The sequence below is a fragment of the Cajanus cajan genome, chromosome 4, assembly GCF_000230855.2.
Source record: "Cajanus cajan strain Asha chromosome 4, NIPB_CcT2T_4, whole genome shotgun sequence".
Classification (NCBI taxonomy): Eukaryota; Viridiplantae; Streptophyta; class Magnoliopsida; order Fabales; family Fabaceae; genus Cajanus; species Cajanus cajan.
In genome coordinates, this window is record NC_138520.1 from 11171920 (window position 1) to 11189882 (window position 17963).

The 17963-nt window shown below is 27.0% G+C and overlaps 1 protein-coding gene across 1 annotated transcript; it reads right to left on the reverse strand.

Annotated features, from left to right (window-relative positions):
- Positions 1-969: 969 nt before the first annotated feature.
- On the reverse strand, positions 970-3215 carry LOC109802359 (NAC transcription factor 47). The gene is made up of 3 exons (XM_020363696.2): positions 2917-3215; positions 2384-2685; positions 970-2094 (listed from the first exon to the last, which is right to left on the reverse strand). Exons 1-3 carry the CDS (start codon positions 3077-3079, stop codon positions 1540-1542), a joined length of 1020 nt encoding a protein of 339 aa, XP_020219285.1. The 5' UTR covers positions 3080-3215; the 3' UTR covers positions 970-1539.
- Between the last annotated feature and the right edge of the window lie 14748 nt (positions 3216-17963).

Genomic DNA, 17963 nt, shown 5'->3' on the forward strand with positions numbered 1-17963 from the left:
TAACATTATTTAAAAAAAGCATTTTAAACTATTTTTTTCTTAAAATTGGATATTAAAAATAAAAATTATCATTAAAAATACAATATAAAGAAATATTTTACAAATTATAGTATTAAATAAAGTAAAATTAGTTAAAAATTATTTATATTTGAGATTAATAAATGCAATTTTTTTTCTTCATAATATTCAACACAAAAGGAGGTAAATTATTATTATTTTATCCATCAAAATTAAAAATGACAAGATAAGGTTTAAATCTAGGACCGTGTACTATTAATTTATCTTTAGGCCTTTACATTTCTCACTTTTATTTCTTTTATTGTTATTCGTAGAGAAGAAACATTTGCTATAATAGAAATCGTATCATAGAATGCAAATTTCTTATAATTTTATCATATTTTCAACTCAAACATTTATTTTAAATTTTTTTATTATGTATTTTTCTTTTGTTTTTTCTATATTCGATACTCCCTTCGTTTCATAGTGAATTAACTTAACATATTTCAAAATATATATTAAAAAAAACGTAGTAATTTGCAAAGATCAAAGGAAAAGAAATATTAATTCTTGAAAAATACCTCAAGTCAATAAATATTTACATATTCTTATGAAAACAAAATTAAACCAACTGCAGTCACACAAGCTCAATTATTATATGTATGGCAAAGTTGGACTTGGCTGGGTAGTAGTATACTTTTTAAAAAGAAACCAAAAAAGTTGGACTTGGCATCTAAAGTTTGGAGCCACTTCTGCAACTAGATATTTTCATCGAAAAAAACGAAGGTGTGGAAAAAGAATTAGATGGAAAATAAAGACGAAACGTATTCATTTTTCACCATATAACATATTGATGTAATTTATTATTATTATTATTTAAAATGATGGGTTTCTTAATTTATTGGTCGAGGATCAACGTGACTCCAATAATGCATGTATTTGGTTAAAAACATGTGAATAGCAACGCCAGAATGATAAAGATAAAGCTGCACTATTGATCATACTGAAATAACAAATGGTTGCTTTCCAATCCCTGAAGAAAATTCTTAGCTAGCTAGACTTTCCCGAAAAGAATGAAAAATATCAACACAATCATCACGTACAATACCTTATCTACAAAGTATATTATAAAAAGCTAACCTCCAAACCCCAACACGTACAAGTTCACATTTTGTGCAATAAATGTTTCTGAGTTGTCATAGAAACTTGGATATTTTGTTTCAACAGTTTCTTGACCCTTGAATGCTGGAATCTTCTTTTTTTTAAATTTTTTTTTTTTAATTTTACTTTTACTTCTTAGCTACCAAATAGTTCCTCCTTCCAACCTAACCTTCTATTCTTCATTTCTTAGCACAAATTGATTAAAGAGAAAAAAGAAACCGCTATAATTCCTATGTACTAATCCTTATCTAAATGATCAAATTGGTAGGGTTCTTTAATAGGTTCAGCTTCTGATTACTTTTCTTATCTATAATTTTTCTATTTCAAACTTTTATTTCTTCTTCCTTTTTCTGACTTAATCTTTTGGTAATTTGGAAATTATCACTGAAATTGAAGATGGGGACCAAGGAGTAAGCGCTGATTCAACATGGACTGCTTCATGAGGTGGTTCCATTGTGGGTTCTCATATTGGGCATTGATGTTAGGGAAGTTGCAAGAGTATTTCTTTGATGGGTACAACGTGTCCTCATCTATGCTTGAAACTTGGCGCTTTGGCCTCATGATTTCCATGTTGGGGGCTGAAGGGTTCTTCTGAAACATGTAACTATTGATTGGAGAGGATTGTTGGTCCAAATTCCCAGTGTTGAAGCCTGCACTTGATCCAACCCCTGGTGGGTTTGAATGATTATTCTCAGATAAGAAATTGCTCAGAACAGAGTAGTCCATGGCATCTAACAAGTTGGAGAAGGACACAGATTTCTGAGATATTAATGTGTTCTGAGGTGGAGTTGTAGGAGTTTTTGAAATTGGCAAAAGGGTCTCTTTGAATAGATTCTCTTCTGCTTGATCTACCTCACCTACCCCTATTGTTGCCTCTGTTGATGTTAGAGCATGTTTGGATTTCTTGTAAATCCGGCATAACACCCAGTCATCCAACTGCAATAGCACAGTAACTAATGTATATGAGTTGTATTGTTACATGATCTTATAACCAATTTCTATGTAACACACAATTAATTCTTTTTTATAAATTAAATTTTTTACTCAATTCACGATCTTAGATCATATAATAATTTCTACTGCGACTACAAATGTAATTGTGATATCAATAGTTTTTGACTCTTAACAGCCACATCAATTACATTTGTTCATAATTTTCTATAAATCAAGAAACACAGACCACAATTTAAAATCTTGGTCATTAGTTGGAACTAGGGAGACTTACTCTCATGGAGGAGTCTTTGAGCTTAATGGGTCTGTTGTTGTCTACAAGGCGATATTCATGCATGATCCAATTGGTCTTGACACCCTTTGGGGGTCTACCTTTGTAGAACACCAAAGCCTTCTTAACACCAATGTTGTCTTGGGTTGTTCCACCTCCATGCAATGATGTCAGTATGGTTTTATCAGTGCCAGTGGCTTTCCAATACCCTGAAGCAGCTGCCCTGTTTGGCCTTGCACCATTTGGGTACTTTCTGTCTCTAGGACTGAAAAAATACCATTCTTTCTCCCCAAACGTGGCCTTAGCTGATCATAAAAAACCACAACAAAACAAACCATAAGTAAAGCACCCAAATCAAACAGTAACAAGTGGACATAAATGATACACAATTACACATCACTAATTCCCTAACTAACATAGTATTAATTTTATCATGATTAAATTATATGGACACCCACAAAGTACATGCACCCAATTGATATCTTGCATGACATTATTATTTTTGTTATGACATAGGTTGAAGAAAGAGAAATTACCTGGCAAGTCCCATGGATCCAACTTGTAGATATCAACCTCAGCAATGATGGAAACGGGCAAGGGAATGGATGCTACCTTTTTACTAAGGTAGTGAAGAATGAGCTCTTCATCGGTTGGGTGGAACCTGAAACCGGGTGGCAAATTGGATTCTGGGCTTCCCATTATGGGCCTAGTTTAATTGGCTAGCTAGTTAAATGTTGTGATGTGATGAGGAGGAAAACGAAGACAGAAAAGAAAACCCAAAAACTTGAAAGGATGCAAGAGGGAAAGAGAGGGTTGAAATTTTTGGGGTGGGGAGAAGGGAGGGCATTTTATGGTTGCGTGAAATTTGTCGCCATGTGGGAGAGGATTAGGTTGAGAGGGCAAGGGGGTATGAATGTGAAGAGATGAGTTCAAGATTTTCCAAGTGGGGTCCACGTAAAGTGAGAGAAGCAATGTGGAAGTGGTGATGGCTAGCCACATCTTCGGAGAGAAAAAGAAGGGCCCAATAGAATTGGGATATTATGCTCACACTTCCACCTTTCTACTTTATTTTTAATTTTATTAATAGTGTGAAATATCTATTAGTTTTGTTCATATAAAATTCATTAACCTTAATAATAACGAATGTATCTTTAATTTGCGTTGCTCATGACACGAAGTCAACATTATAAAATTATTAAAACTTTACTGATTAGACATATTTTTTAAAACTAAGTCTTTTAATATGTTTTCATTAATTTTTATATTTAAAAACAATAATTTTATTAGTGATTAATTTTGAATAATAGATTTTCATACATTTACTTCTTCTAGTTATATATATGTATAGAACTGATATTTTATTTTTCAACTTTATTAAAATCAACGAGATGTGAGACGCTTTTGTCGTTTCTTTAAATCCTGGTCCAGCATCTTTCGAATTATGGTTGCGCAATGGCGGCTGCTCAGTGACATCATCGTCCTTGAGATAACGTGACGACACGTGTCATTGCCGAACCCACAAGATAAAATGATTGATGGTTGCAATGACGGTAATTCAGAAGAATAATGTTACCTTTTCATGCGATAGTTTCTTTTATTCTCTTACAAAAGAAAAGTGTCAGATGAAAATAAATGCACTTCATTCTTCTTTTTTTTTTTTTTTTTATTTAAATTTTTATAAATATGAAACATATTTGAGATTTTATTTACTTTATAAATAAAGAAATTAATTAAAATATCGTAGATGTCGTATTTATTCATGGAGAATTGGAAGGTGATATTGGGGTTGAGTTGGTATTGGTCCACTTGTGATCCTGGAAAAGGCAGAAAAATAGGGTAGAGAAATAGAAATAGTATTTCATTAATTCTCAGCAAAAAAAAATGTATATTTTAATGTTAGTGGCCGTTGTCATCGTCGTGGATTGAGGTGCGAGTTGAGATTATTATGCGTGTGCCTTTGACACTTTGACTCGATACCCATTGTTTTATACCACAAGAACTAGGATCATATTTATTTATTTATTTATTTATTATTACCATTATTATTATTATTTATATTTATTTTTGTTTCAAATAATTAATGAGTTGGTCTACAGTCAAGAGTGTGAATGGCACGAGCATCTGCACAAAAAGAAGTTCATAGTTTTACCCAAAATCCTAAATTGTAGATCGATTCGGTCATAACATAAAGTCTAGTTGCTAAATTAGAAATCAGACTACAAGATAATAAAAATCAAACCGACAGGTTGGACAATTTTTTTTTAAATTATATAAAAATATTTTAACATGTTTAAAATTTGCATTGATTTATAATAATAATAATAATAATAAACTAGGAATTTACTTCAAAGAATTTGTCGTTTAATGCTTATTGTACTTCATTACCAAAGTTCTTCATGTACCAATTAATTTTACGAGAAATCATTGTTAAGTTTTATATATATATATATATATATATATATATATATATATATATATATATATATATATATATTTGTGTGTGTGGAATGGTTTGGTTTAGAGTAATCAACCGAATCAATTAAATTTGATGTGGTTGATATAAAAAATGATCTAAACATAAATCAAACTGAAAAGAGATTAACTCACGAGTTTATTTATTAAATTGACCACACCGTAGCTCAAATTATGAATTTGGAGCAATTAATATGAGGCTTTTTCTCGATCGGATTCGTGAAATATTTTTCTAGTGATTATTATATAGGAAAAAACTTATATATAATTTCTCAAGTATTTTTAGTACTTTTTAAATTAAAATTAAAGTTTTACTATGATAATATATAATAAATATTTTCATTAAATATTAACATACATTCTCAAAACAAAATTTTAAATCGAATTAAATTAAAAATAATGCTAAAATTACTTATAAAATTTCATTTGAGTTTTCAATTATTCCGCGGTTGGCCCTCATTGCAATCACGGAAACTATAAAAAAAAAACATAAAAGATAATAATTCAAAATTTGAGAGTGTTATGGAGAAAAAGAAAAGAAGTTTTGGAGTACTATACGTTATTATTGGCTTATTGCTCTGCCAAAGTGCGGCTGGTGCTTTTTCATGTGGACACTCAAAAGAGATAAAAATATCGAATAGGGAGCATCTTTTGACTCAGTATTTTTAGGACTGTTTTTCTAATATAGATATAGATTTCGAGTTCTGCTTTTAAATTATGCTAACCTTTAATATAAAACTTTATTGTGTAGATTATAAAAACAAACTTTAATTTGGATTCGAGCAAAGCACAAAAAAATGCATCTAATTTTATTTAAATCTTCATTGATTAGAGAATATATATGTATATATATATATATAGAGTGAATTTTTTTTTTGTAATTATTATAAATAAGACTATAAATTTAAAATATATAATTATATATTAAATTATTAATATTAGGCTAAAAACCTATTTTGGTCCTTTATAATAATTGTTTGTTTTAATTTAGTCCCACTTTTATTTTTGGTTTCAATTTGGTTCCAAATAAATTAATTGATTTCAATTTGGTCCCAAATAAATTAATTGGTTTCAATTTGAGACTTCCGTCCAAATTATTTAAACAGAGTTAACTAATGGCCACGTGGATGCCACGTAGATGCATAGGTGGATGCCACGTGGATGACAATTTTTTTTTAAAACACTTGGACCCAGAATGGCTCGTTCTGAAACCAGAACGGGCCGTTCTGGTTGCACTTTTGGTGTGTTAAATTTGCATCCGGAACGACCTGTTCTAGGTGCAAATATAACACACTAAAAGTGCAACCAGAACGGGCCGTTCTGGTTCCACACTGCTAAACATAAACGATCAGTGATTATAGTTTATGGTTGTGAATCATGGAAGGAAAAAGACCCAAGGCACAAAGTATTTCAAACACTGAATTTGGTAATATTGTCAATGGAAATTAATAACTTCAATTGTTAAATAGTTAGGCTATACAATGTATTATTAAGGACAATGCAATGTATCACTAAATACAATGGTAGCAGATTTTATTTCATTTCAAACTGGAGTGAACCACTTACTACCAAATTGACACTATACAGTAAAAGATGAAATGACATGGTATTTTTCCTTGAAGTCATTGACGATGTACCCCAACAACAACAACCTGTTCTTGAAGAGGTAGAACCTGAAGTAAAGGAAGAAGATACACAGGACTAACATTTTACCACACAACCATATGCAGGGACAGATCTAAGTTAATTATAGTGGGGGCACTTGCCCCCACTAAAATTTTTTTCATTCTTTTTTTATATATAAAATATTAATAATTTTATAAAATATATATTATTAATTATATTTTAATTATATTGTTATATCTAATATAATAAATATATTAATATTTTTTTATATTTTATTTTATTATGTTTATCCTATTAATTTTTATCATTTTATTCCTCTAATTTTAAATAAGTTGTAAAAAATTATAAAGTGATACTTAAATATTTCTTCAGATAGAAAGAGAAAAAGAAAAAGTTATTACTCTATTTATAAGATAATTGTATTTTGTAAAAATAAGTAATTTTAAAATTTTTACCATAAAAAAATATTTTTTAAAATTATTATATTTTTTAATAAAATTAATAAAGAATATTCTATTCTTAGTTTTGGAACGAGCCTAGAACGACCCGTTCTGATGTACTGGTGTTGTGTTAGTTTTGCATTTGGAATGACCCGTTTCAGGTGCAAAATTAACACACCAAGAGTGCATTCAAAACGGCCCGTTCTGGTTTCAGAACGGGCCGTTCTGGTTCTAGATGTTTTCACAAAATTTGGCGTGCATGTGGTATCCACGTATGCATCTACGTGGTATCCACGTGGACAAAAGTTAACTCCATTTAAATAATTTGGACGGAAGTCCCAAATTGAAAGCAATTATTTTATTAGGGACCAAATTGAAACCAATTAATTTATTTGAGATCAAATTAAAACCAAAAATAAAAGTGAGACTAAATTGAAACAAACAATTATTATAAGGGACCAAAATAGGGTTTTAGCCTTAATATTAAAAGTTGATTTTTTTAAAATAAAAGATTGGCTTGCAAGTATTATTGTAGACACTAGACATTGTAACAACGTTGGCACTCCTAAGTCTAACAATCATTTGGAGCAAATCCAATATTATTAAAAAGAAGAAAATTACAATGATGTGGTTGACAAAAATCCATTAAGAAAGTTAAGCAAATCTAAAAACAAACAAACCATTATAGTTATGTAAAAAGGCCTCATTGCAGAACCTTGGTAGACAGTCCCACCAAGTATGTGACATTCCATTAAATAAATCATGACAAGCTAACCTATTAGCACAAATAATTAGAAACAAGAGGCAAACTACAACATGTCTACAAATTATAGCATAACTCCTTCCAAATACAAAATCATACATCCATGCAGGGGTGTAAGCAGATTAAATTGGGTCAGGTTTGGATAAATCTGTTACCTGACTTTATCAAAATTCAATAGGTTGGATTAATTTTATTTTTTTGGGAAATTCAACCTAACCCAACTCAGTCATGAACGGATTAGATTGAGTTGGGTCAATTGGATTAATACAATTAAATTTATTTATTTATTATAAAAAATTAAATATTTCATAATAGATGCAAATTATTTGATATCTTGTTACAAATACAATGTTATTAACTAATAAAGTAAATAATGATACAAACTAAATTTCACAATAATTTTGTTCATTTTTTTACAATATTATCAACTCAAACAATCATCATTAATATAAAATAAAATTTAAAATAAATATATTGTATTGTTACAATGTTATCAATCCAAAAACACAATATCCGTTACTAAACAAAAGTGATAGAGTATTATTCTAAACAAGTGATTATACTAACTTATTATTATTATATATGACTAAGTTGGGTTGGGTCATAGATAAAAAAATAAAAAACTCGTTATCCAACCCATATAGTACCAAATTTTGATAGAGTTGGATTAAATTTGACTTGAACATTAAAAAAATCTAATTCAAACTCATTTTGTCAATTTGGATCAATTCAGGTTCGTAAATTACCCGTACACCTTTACACTCCTACATCCACGTAGTGAACAAAAAGACCTATTTTTCTTTTAGAGAATATTATATATATATATATATATATATATATATATATATATATATATATAGAGAGAGAGAGAGAGAGAGAGAGAGAGAGAGAGAGAGAGAGAGAGAGAGAGAGAGAGAGAGAGAGAGAGAGAGAGAGAGAGAGAGAGAGAGAGAGAGAGAGAGAGAGAGAGAGAGAGAGAGAGAGAGGAGGAAGAGGATTCATTTATTTCAAAAGTAAGTATACATAAACTTATTTCGTTTAATAATTCATGTTCTACATCAAATTTCAACGATCTAACTGTTGAATTTAAAGTTCTTAATGTATAGATTAAGTGTACAAATTTTTTAAAAATTTGAAAACTATTGGATACTTCATTTCATTAATTCAAATCAACGTATAAAATATTTTATGATTATTTGTCAATTTGAATTAATGAAATGAAATATCAAATGATTTTAAATTTTTTAAATAATTTGTAAACTTGATTTATGCATTAAGAACTTTAAATTCAACAGTTAGATTATTGAAATTTGATATAGAACATGAGTTATTGAACGAAATAAGTTTAGGTATACTTACTCTTAAAATAAATGGATTCATCCTCATATATATATATATATATATATATATATATATACATACACACAACTTTCTTAATATAGTAAGGTCAATATTATATAAATTTTCTAATAATATTTTTAGAATATGTTTGGATTCACATCAATTTTGATGTGATTCTTGTATAAACTTAAGTGATGGGTATGGAATCAAACATACACTTAATAGATGAATATTTTAATCTAAGGTATACACTATAGTGTTTTATTGAGTTGTGAGATACATATTAAACTACTAGAGTCAGTCTAATGATGAGATATATATCGAGATAAAATGCATAAAATCTTAATTTTAAACTATGGTATTATCATTGTAATTCTGATGAATAAAAAAAGTAAGAGTTACATTTTAAAAATTAATATTTAATAATAGACCTTATATATATTTTAAGGGAAAATAAGTTGATAATAATTACGAATATTTTTTAAAATTATTAAGTGGCGTTTAGGTTGTGCTTTAAATTTTTATATACTAAACAACTTAACATTTTAAATATATTGCTTAATGCTTAATTAGATTCATTTAAGACTGAATTAATCACTTGCTTTCTTTCAAGTCATTATTAGATGTGATTAGATCAACTCTTTACAGTGGTGAGTAAGGATAACCATGGTGACATTACTATTGTTGTTGGCCATTGATGATAATTGACAGGACTGAGTAAGAACGATTATGGTTTTTCTGATAATTAGAGCAAGATTTTGACCATCAATAATAGCAAATATAATTTTCTTGAAACATACACGGTCCGGACAAAATTAAAAAAAAAAATGATAAATAACATGTTACTTTTCTCTATCAACTATTGTTGGAAGACCCTAGTATTTGACATGTCTTTGTACCGAATTTATACCCATAAGTCTTCGAATCTCGTTTATTCTAGGAGCACATTCCAGCTGTGAATCCCTTCAGGTTTATTTTCTATCCAATATTCATTATATAATTATGATAAAATTGTCGTTTGCACTCACTACCTATATATATATATTTTTTATTGTTATTATTATTACCGTCAATTTCAGTGGTGTATGATAATAAAATAGATAATAATAATAATAAAGTACATGCTAATAGTGATAATAATAATGAAGAATGATTGAGTAATAACGATAATAATAATGATGATGATAATAATATAAATAAATAAAAATAATATTAGTAATAATGACAATAACCAAAATAATAATAGTTGTGGTGGGGTAATAATGATAACAATAACAGTAACGTTATTGACAATGATTATAATAGTTACAATGACGATAATAATACTAATAATAATGATGATGACATCAACAATAACTATAATAATTATGATGAAAATTATGATAGAGACAACTACAATATTAATAGTGTGTGATAACTTTATTTGTAATATTTTAATTAAAGCTATTTATTTTAATTTGATGATTATTATTAACGGTTCTTGTATAATAAGTTTTCCCAAAACGTCTCTCTATATTTTTGTGTAGATAATTTTAGATAAAATTTAAAAGCAATAAATATTTTTATTACCAAATAAGATAAAACAATATATATCTTATTTAAATAAAAATGAAGAATAGAATAGCTTCCTTTATTATTAATAGTAATTATTTAATCTAAAATAAGTTATAAAGTCAAGTCTCATTTGAAATTATATTTAGAAAATTATGAAAATAAATTATTTGAATTAAGATGAATAAATCTCAGGGTTTATTTGAAAAAAAAAGGAAAAGCCAATAAGTTAGTTGAAATTTGAAAAAAGTTAATTTTATTTAAAATATTATAATTATAAAAACTAAAAAATATTCATGTAGTGATACACATCTTATAGTGACAATACTTGTCACTAAAAATTATTTTTACCTACACTATATGTTAATATATTGTTAAAAACTATATGTAGGTATAAGTTATAGTGACACACAAAATATTTTATTGAATCCCATTCAAAATCAATACTAAAATTGTGTATAGGTATATTTCAAATACATTTATACATATATGTATTGTATCTATAATGAAACTTTTTATTTATCATTGTATGTAACATTTATTGTAGTGTAATAATCTGAAAGTTATTCAAATAGTTTGTTTAAATAGAAATGTTTGGTAAAATTAATTGATAAAATAATTATTAATTTATTATACATATAAAATGATATAAAACTATATATTTATATGATTTTTAGATGCATTTTATCTTAAAAAAATATTTTTGGGTAATTATAATTTTATAGTTTTTGGTTAATTTAGAAATTAATTACTATTTATTTAAAGATGGATTTTTAAAAATAAAAATAAAACTAATGATATATAAAATGTAATAATTAAAATAAATAATGTAATATTAAAAAGGAAAAGCTTAGAAAATAGTAAAAATAATTCAAAGTAAGAGCATAAAATGAATATTGTGAAGTAAGGGTAATAGTTTTTTCTACAATGAACCTCTGATTCCTTCCCGTGTAACTGTTGTTGATTAGCTGAGTTGTAATCCAAAGCTATTGAAGCTAAGGATTGGTGTTAGTGGGGAGTCTCGGAGTAGCTCGAAGCTCAACCTTTCTCTTCTTCTTCTTCCTCTTTGATTCACTTCGACTCCAAGGTAAGGGTAGCAAGAATTGATTTATGGTTGAGTTGTATGTGCCTTGAATTCTTTAAATACATGATTGTATGGATGATTCTGAGGTGGGGATTGTTGTTTGTTGAACTTGGTGTTTTTTGGTTTCAAGGTGAAGAATTTGGTGATTTTGAAAATGGTTGTTGCATGTTGGATTTCTTGTGCAAAATGAGTTTTTGTTGATGTATATAACTTATATCTTGTGTTGCTTGTTGGTGGTTTTTTGGTTTTTAGGTGATTTGAGCCAATTTGAGCATTTGTTGAGTGTAAAACTCATCATTGCACCAAGCAAGCCTTCATGGCATCAAACGTGACTCAGATTAAGAGCCTTTATCTTGCTTATGTTGGGCACCTGATTAGTGGCACTGAGCACGAGAGGAGAGAAAAGCTTCTAACTTGGTAACATCAGACGTGGTTTGAATGCCATCGGATGTGAGATGAAAGAATTGACTCTATTTGAATGCCATTGGACTTTCCTAGTTTAAGTGACAACATCCAAGAAATCATGTTGTAAGGATTGGTATCCCAATTTAGTTGTTGATCTAGTAGGTGTAAAAAGATCAGTTGGTTTAGTAGGGTTAAGCCACTTAGACTCCCCACTTTGGTTGTAAGAGACCTTTATAGGTGAATGTGTGATGACGCATTAGTTGAAGTGTATGCATATGATGTGTTATGTAAGATGACATGGTTGTGATGTAAGTTTGATATGTTTGAATTGCTTATCTTTAAAACTTGTTTGATGCCATGTTGAGGTAATTTATTGTGGTGTTAAGTTGTAGAACATAGTGTGATTTTTGTTGCATGATTTACATGATGATGTTGTTGATAGTATAGTTGTGTCACTTCTATACTTGTATGATTTATCTTTTATACACTATAGCTTACCCTTACATGTTTTTCTTGTGGTTGGACTGCGATGATCATATTTAGATGAGAGTAGGACAAGGATAAGTTGGATCTTGATGTCATCTTGAGAGCCATGTTGTTAGTAGTGTAGTTTGGTGCTACTAGTGATGAAGTTTTTGTAGTGTTAATGTTAGACTTTAATGTTGTTTTTGAATTACTATATACGTGTGTGTGAGTGTGTATATACTTGCATATTTCAGTTATTTATGCATACCTTTGTATGTAGATATTTTCAATTGCATTTCTAAAAATTGTTTATGTATTAACCTTATGTAGTTGAGTGTATTTTCCTATGTTAATCATCAATTTCATTAAATATAGAGATTGTGATTGGTTGCTACAAATTTTAAATATTCTTTTATTAAAAACAAATATTTTAATTTATAATTGTGTATCAAGATTCAAAATTTAATTTAAATTAAACTTATCTAAATTTATAACTTGAAAAGAAGAAAAAAATATAAATAAAAGACCGTAAAGAATATAAAAGATAAAAGAAGATACAAGATAAGAGAAGGACCTGACTTTAATGGGAAAAAAAAAATCCTTAAAAAAATACTCAAAATTTTAAAATATGAGTAGTACTCCGTGCATTAAAATTATTCATATTCTTTGTGTATCAAACACGTAAATGACGGTATTCCAATCATTTTCTTTTGTTTTTTTTATATTTTATTTTTTTGTACCATTTGCATTTTTCTTTGACTGAGGATATATCATTAAGATCACTAAAGTCAGTTGTTTCTCATTTTCAAGATGTTCTAAGAGACAAGTTAACTGAAGCTACTTCACACCTAAAAAAGTTATGGATAATATACTGGATTTTTTTTAAAGCTCGAAGTGAAAACCTTGTATATATTATTAAACTCACCAAACTCACATTCTAGTGATCCTTATATATATATATATATATATATATATATATATATATATATATATATATATATATATATATATATATATATATATATATATATATATATATATATATATATATATATATATAATGAATGATTTATTGAATGAATATTACAAAAATATTATACTCAATCAATAATAAAATTATTCCGGTAAGACTTTTATACTAATTATTACAAAAATTAATAAATTTATCATTCATAATAATATTTTTTTTTTATCTACATGAGAATCGAACATAATACTGAAATATTTATAATACAAACATATAATGTTTAATCAATTAAGTTAGACCCAACATAATGATTTATAATTAAGAAAAATAAAAAAAAAGACAAATAGATAAATAAAATTCTTTGTATATTAATATTAATGATATTATTCTCTAATTAGAATTAAAATTTTCTAATATTCTTAAATTGTATCTTAATTTTGTTCTATAAAAATATTATTATTATTATTAGAGATCACAAGTATATTTTACAAAAGACAATATAGTTTAAACTGGGTAAGACTACTGCTCCAATTTAATTGGAAAACAATTTCTAAGTAATCGTATCTAAATTTTATTGTATAATAATATTTACAATATTATAATAGATATTATTAATTATTATTTTTTGATAGAGTCTACATGTATTTTTATACTGAAGGAGAAATGATTAAATATTTTGGAACTGCAAAGTATATATGATCTTAATCAATTTCTACATGTATTAAGAAAATTTAACTTCAAAAAAATAATAACACTTAATTAGATATCATGTAAAGATTAATTAAAAATTATACAATCTAAAATTACTTAATAATTTCTTCTTCCAAATACAATTTTGTTTGGGTGAATTGATCTAAGACTACTTAATACAATCTTCTGTCAAATATTTAATATAATTACATATTAATTCAAATTAAAATTTAAGATTAATGATTAAACTGAAATAACTCATATGAGTTGGTCTACATGTTTAATATTATATATATTATTAATTCAATATATGTTAAATCGCTGAGATTTAGTTTAAAATGTTATTATTAAATAATATTGTTTGGATATACACTAGAATATCCCACAAAAAGAAGTATCTATTGCTTAGAACGTAAGACATGCACTCTCCAATAATTTCTAATCCCACGTGGCCTAGTGGGGTCAGCTCAAGATAAGTTACACCCAAGGCCAAAACGAACAAAGAAGAAAGAACCATACATGCTAAACACAATAAAAATTTCAAAAAAGTAATAATAAGCCAAGCATGGACTCACGCCACTTCTTCTCATCTCCTCCATGCATCATTAATCAAAACCAACAACGTTATGAACTAATCTTTCTTTCTTAACCACAGATCATTAACTCAAACGATGCTTCAGCCACGTGTCGCTCCCACAATGACCCAAGTGGCCAACACTTGTTAATTACCATTGCCATGTGGTCCTGGTTCAGATGAGACTTGAGAGTGATAACTTTATCTCTTTTTCAGAAATTAGAATTGTACCTAATGCACTTGGCTTTCCTTTTGCGAAAGAAACCATAGTCAAAATCAGTAACATTGTGCTCGTTGGAGCCTTCTGGGTCTATATATGATTGAACTACTTGTTTAATTCTAATTGTAGCCAATTGGGGTTTGATTTGTTAATTAATGATTGTATAATTTATTTTTATCTCACCTTTCTACCCCTTATTTTAATACTTCATAATCTTAATTTTAATTGGTGGTACTGTACCTTTCAAATCGAGTGTGGCATTGTTTTTCTTCTCCAATTAGAAATAATGATGGTTTTGAAGAGTCCCAAGATGAGGGAAAACCTTCTAATTAATTAATGAAAAGTGTGGACAGGAAATAGGTTGTGTACTACGTACAAGGAGGTTGGTCCTGGTTCTTTGGATCAAATAGGTAGATGAAACAAGGAGACTTGCTATTTAGGGATATCAGGTCCTAGAACTTTGAATTGAATCACAATATATCATGTTGTATTCATTCCTACTCCCTTATAAATCTAGGTCGCATCCTATATGTGTTGAAATGGTAGATACAGATGAGAGAAACCGATGATGATGAGACCCTTTTTGAACAAAAAATAACTTATTAATTATTACAGACAACTAAATTATTACCTTTTATAAAATAAAAATAAAAAAATTCTATAAACTATAATTATCTTATGCATGTGAAAAAATATTTAACTTTATTGATCAAATCATATCCTTGATACTAAGTTTAAGTTTTAGGAATAATTTTTATTAGCTTTTGCATAATTGAAACACAACTTTTTCTTTTGGAGAAGTTAAGGTTATTTATTTATTTTTTTTGAAAATTGTTTTTAACTCATGCATACATTTTTGATTTTGTTTTCTTCTATAAGTTTATTGTATTTAAATATTGTGTATATATTAATTAACATGTAATTTTAAATTCTGAGTTGAATATACAGTTAATGTTAAATATTTTATAGAAAAGTTTTTCTATTCATAATTATTTTACGTGGTTAGAGAAATTAAAAGTTCTCATCAATACAAAAATTATTTATAGTTTTATGTTTATTTATTTTTTAATTATTTGGAAAGAAACTTATTCAAGTGGGTCGTATTAAAACTTATATAAACTATATTAAAAGGATTTATTTTTTTAATATGATTTCAGTCGTCATATAATTTATACGCATGACTATATAATAAAGAATAAATCATTACTTACTTTAAATTTACTCATAACTTGGATGAGACGTAAAATATGCGAAAAATGGAAATTTCCAAGCAAAGTTACTTTGTCATATATTCAAAAAAGTAAGCCACTACTATGAACCAAAGGTGATGATTATCCATAACTGTTAAATTATAATAATAATAATAATTATTATTATTATTATTATTCTCATTTTCTTTTGGTCCATAACTATAATAATATAACAATTATCCTTCAAAGATGCTTTTATGCGATGGAGACCCCGTCGAAAGAGAACTGGCTCCATACTGTTTTGGGTTTTCATGCAAGAATGTGTTTGCTTCACCATCGAGATGGTGTCACCTATGATGTAAGAAAAATTAAAGAATAATAATTCATACATTCTTCTACCCAGAAAAGGTAATTCTACACATACTTATATATACCGTCACGTAAATACAATTTTCATTAAACGATGATAGCATGCTAGTTATATTTTATTTTGTGCACACTTATAATATTGTCTCTTATAATGATAATGATACGCGGACGAGACTTGTTAACAACGTATAAAGAATATTTTTTGAAATTAAATATCTAATGTTTGGGTTTGATTTTTTGAATTTACTTGGAAAATATCATTATAAGTGAAAATGACATGCCAGAATTGAAATGAAAAAACAAAAGAGAGAAAAAAAGAAGAAGAGAGAAAGGGTACTTATTCCATCTGATCCCCTACATTAGCTAACTTGTTCACGTTAAATTCAAATACCCTAATGTGATCGATCGTACCAAAACTTATTGGTGAGTACCATGACCTATCTCGTAACTTTCTTTTTCCTTTTTGGCTTTTAAGTAGTGCTGAATTACGCTTTTTGAACTGAAAACATGAAATGTCTTTAGAAAGGAGTGTGCTTATCTAATGATTTCAGTTAATTTGTAAATTTATTTCACTAAATTAAAGTGTTTAATAAGTTTACCAACATTATATTAATAAAAAAATGTTTACCAACATTATAATTTTAAAATGTTACATTTGAAATATTCTTTTTTAATATTTAAAAATATATTATTCTCTCGTTTAACATTACATTATTTATTATTTTAATATTTTTACTTTAATATAATACTATATATATATATATTTATATATTTATATATTAGTTTTTGGACTTTGTAATGAACATAATTTTTTTATACAACAAATTTATAATAAGTAAATAATTTTTTTATATAAATTATATTATGATTAAAATTTATAATAAATAAATATTTTGATCACAAATAATTTATATTGTGATACAAAAATTATTTTAAATATTGATAAGTTTTTAAAAAGTTGAAATTTAATTTACCCTATATATTAAATTATAATTGATATCTCTCTTTCAAAAATAAAAAAGAATTGATATATCTAGCCATAGTATTTTTAGGTTTCATTTTTCAACAAGAACCTTTGTAACTATTCTTTTTTAAATTGAAGCTTTCTTTTTTTAAGATTATTTTTATAATCTTTTATCTTCAACAATATATACTTTTCATCTATTGATGAAAAAAATATATCACTTTATTTTTTAAATTAAATTAAATTAAATTTTAAAGAAATATCAATAATAATTCTCTCTATAAATTATAATTTTTATTTCTAAATAAAATGATAAAGTAAAAGATACAAAATTAAGAAAATATCTAAAAATGCTTGTTAGAGATATGATCTTTTGACAATGTAAAAACCAATTAAATCTTTCTTGACATGATGATTGGTGTGGGGTAATGAAAGTGATCAAACACTCATAAAGCTTGTTTA

What these genes read in the sequence shown, in the direction of transcription:
- LOC109802359 (XM_020363696.2), bottom strand. Translation starts at nt 3,079, where the DNA reads ATGGGAAGCCCAGAATCCAATTTGCCACCCGGTTTCAGGTTCCACCCA. An exon ending in GGATCCATGGGACTTGCCAG is followed by an intron (nt 2,686 to 2,916) that starts GTAATTTCTCTT and finishes TTTTATGATCAG; the next exon opens with CTAAGGCCACGTTTGGGGAG. An exon ending in TCAAAGACTCCTCCATGAGA is followed by an intron (nt 2,095 to 2,383) that starts GTAAGTCTCCCT and finishes GTGCTATTGCAG; the next exon opens with TTGGATGACTGGGTGTTATG.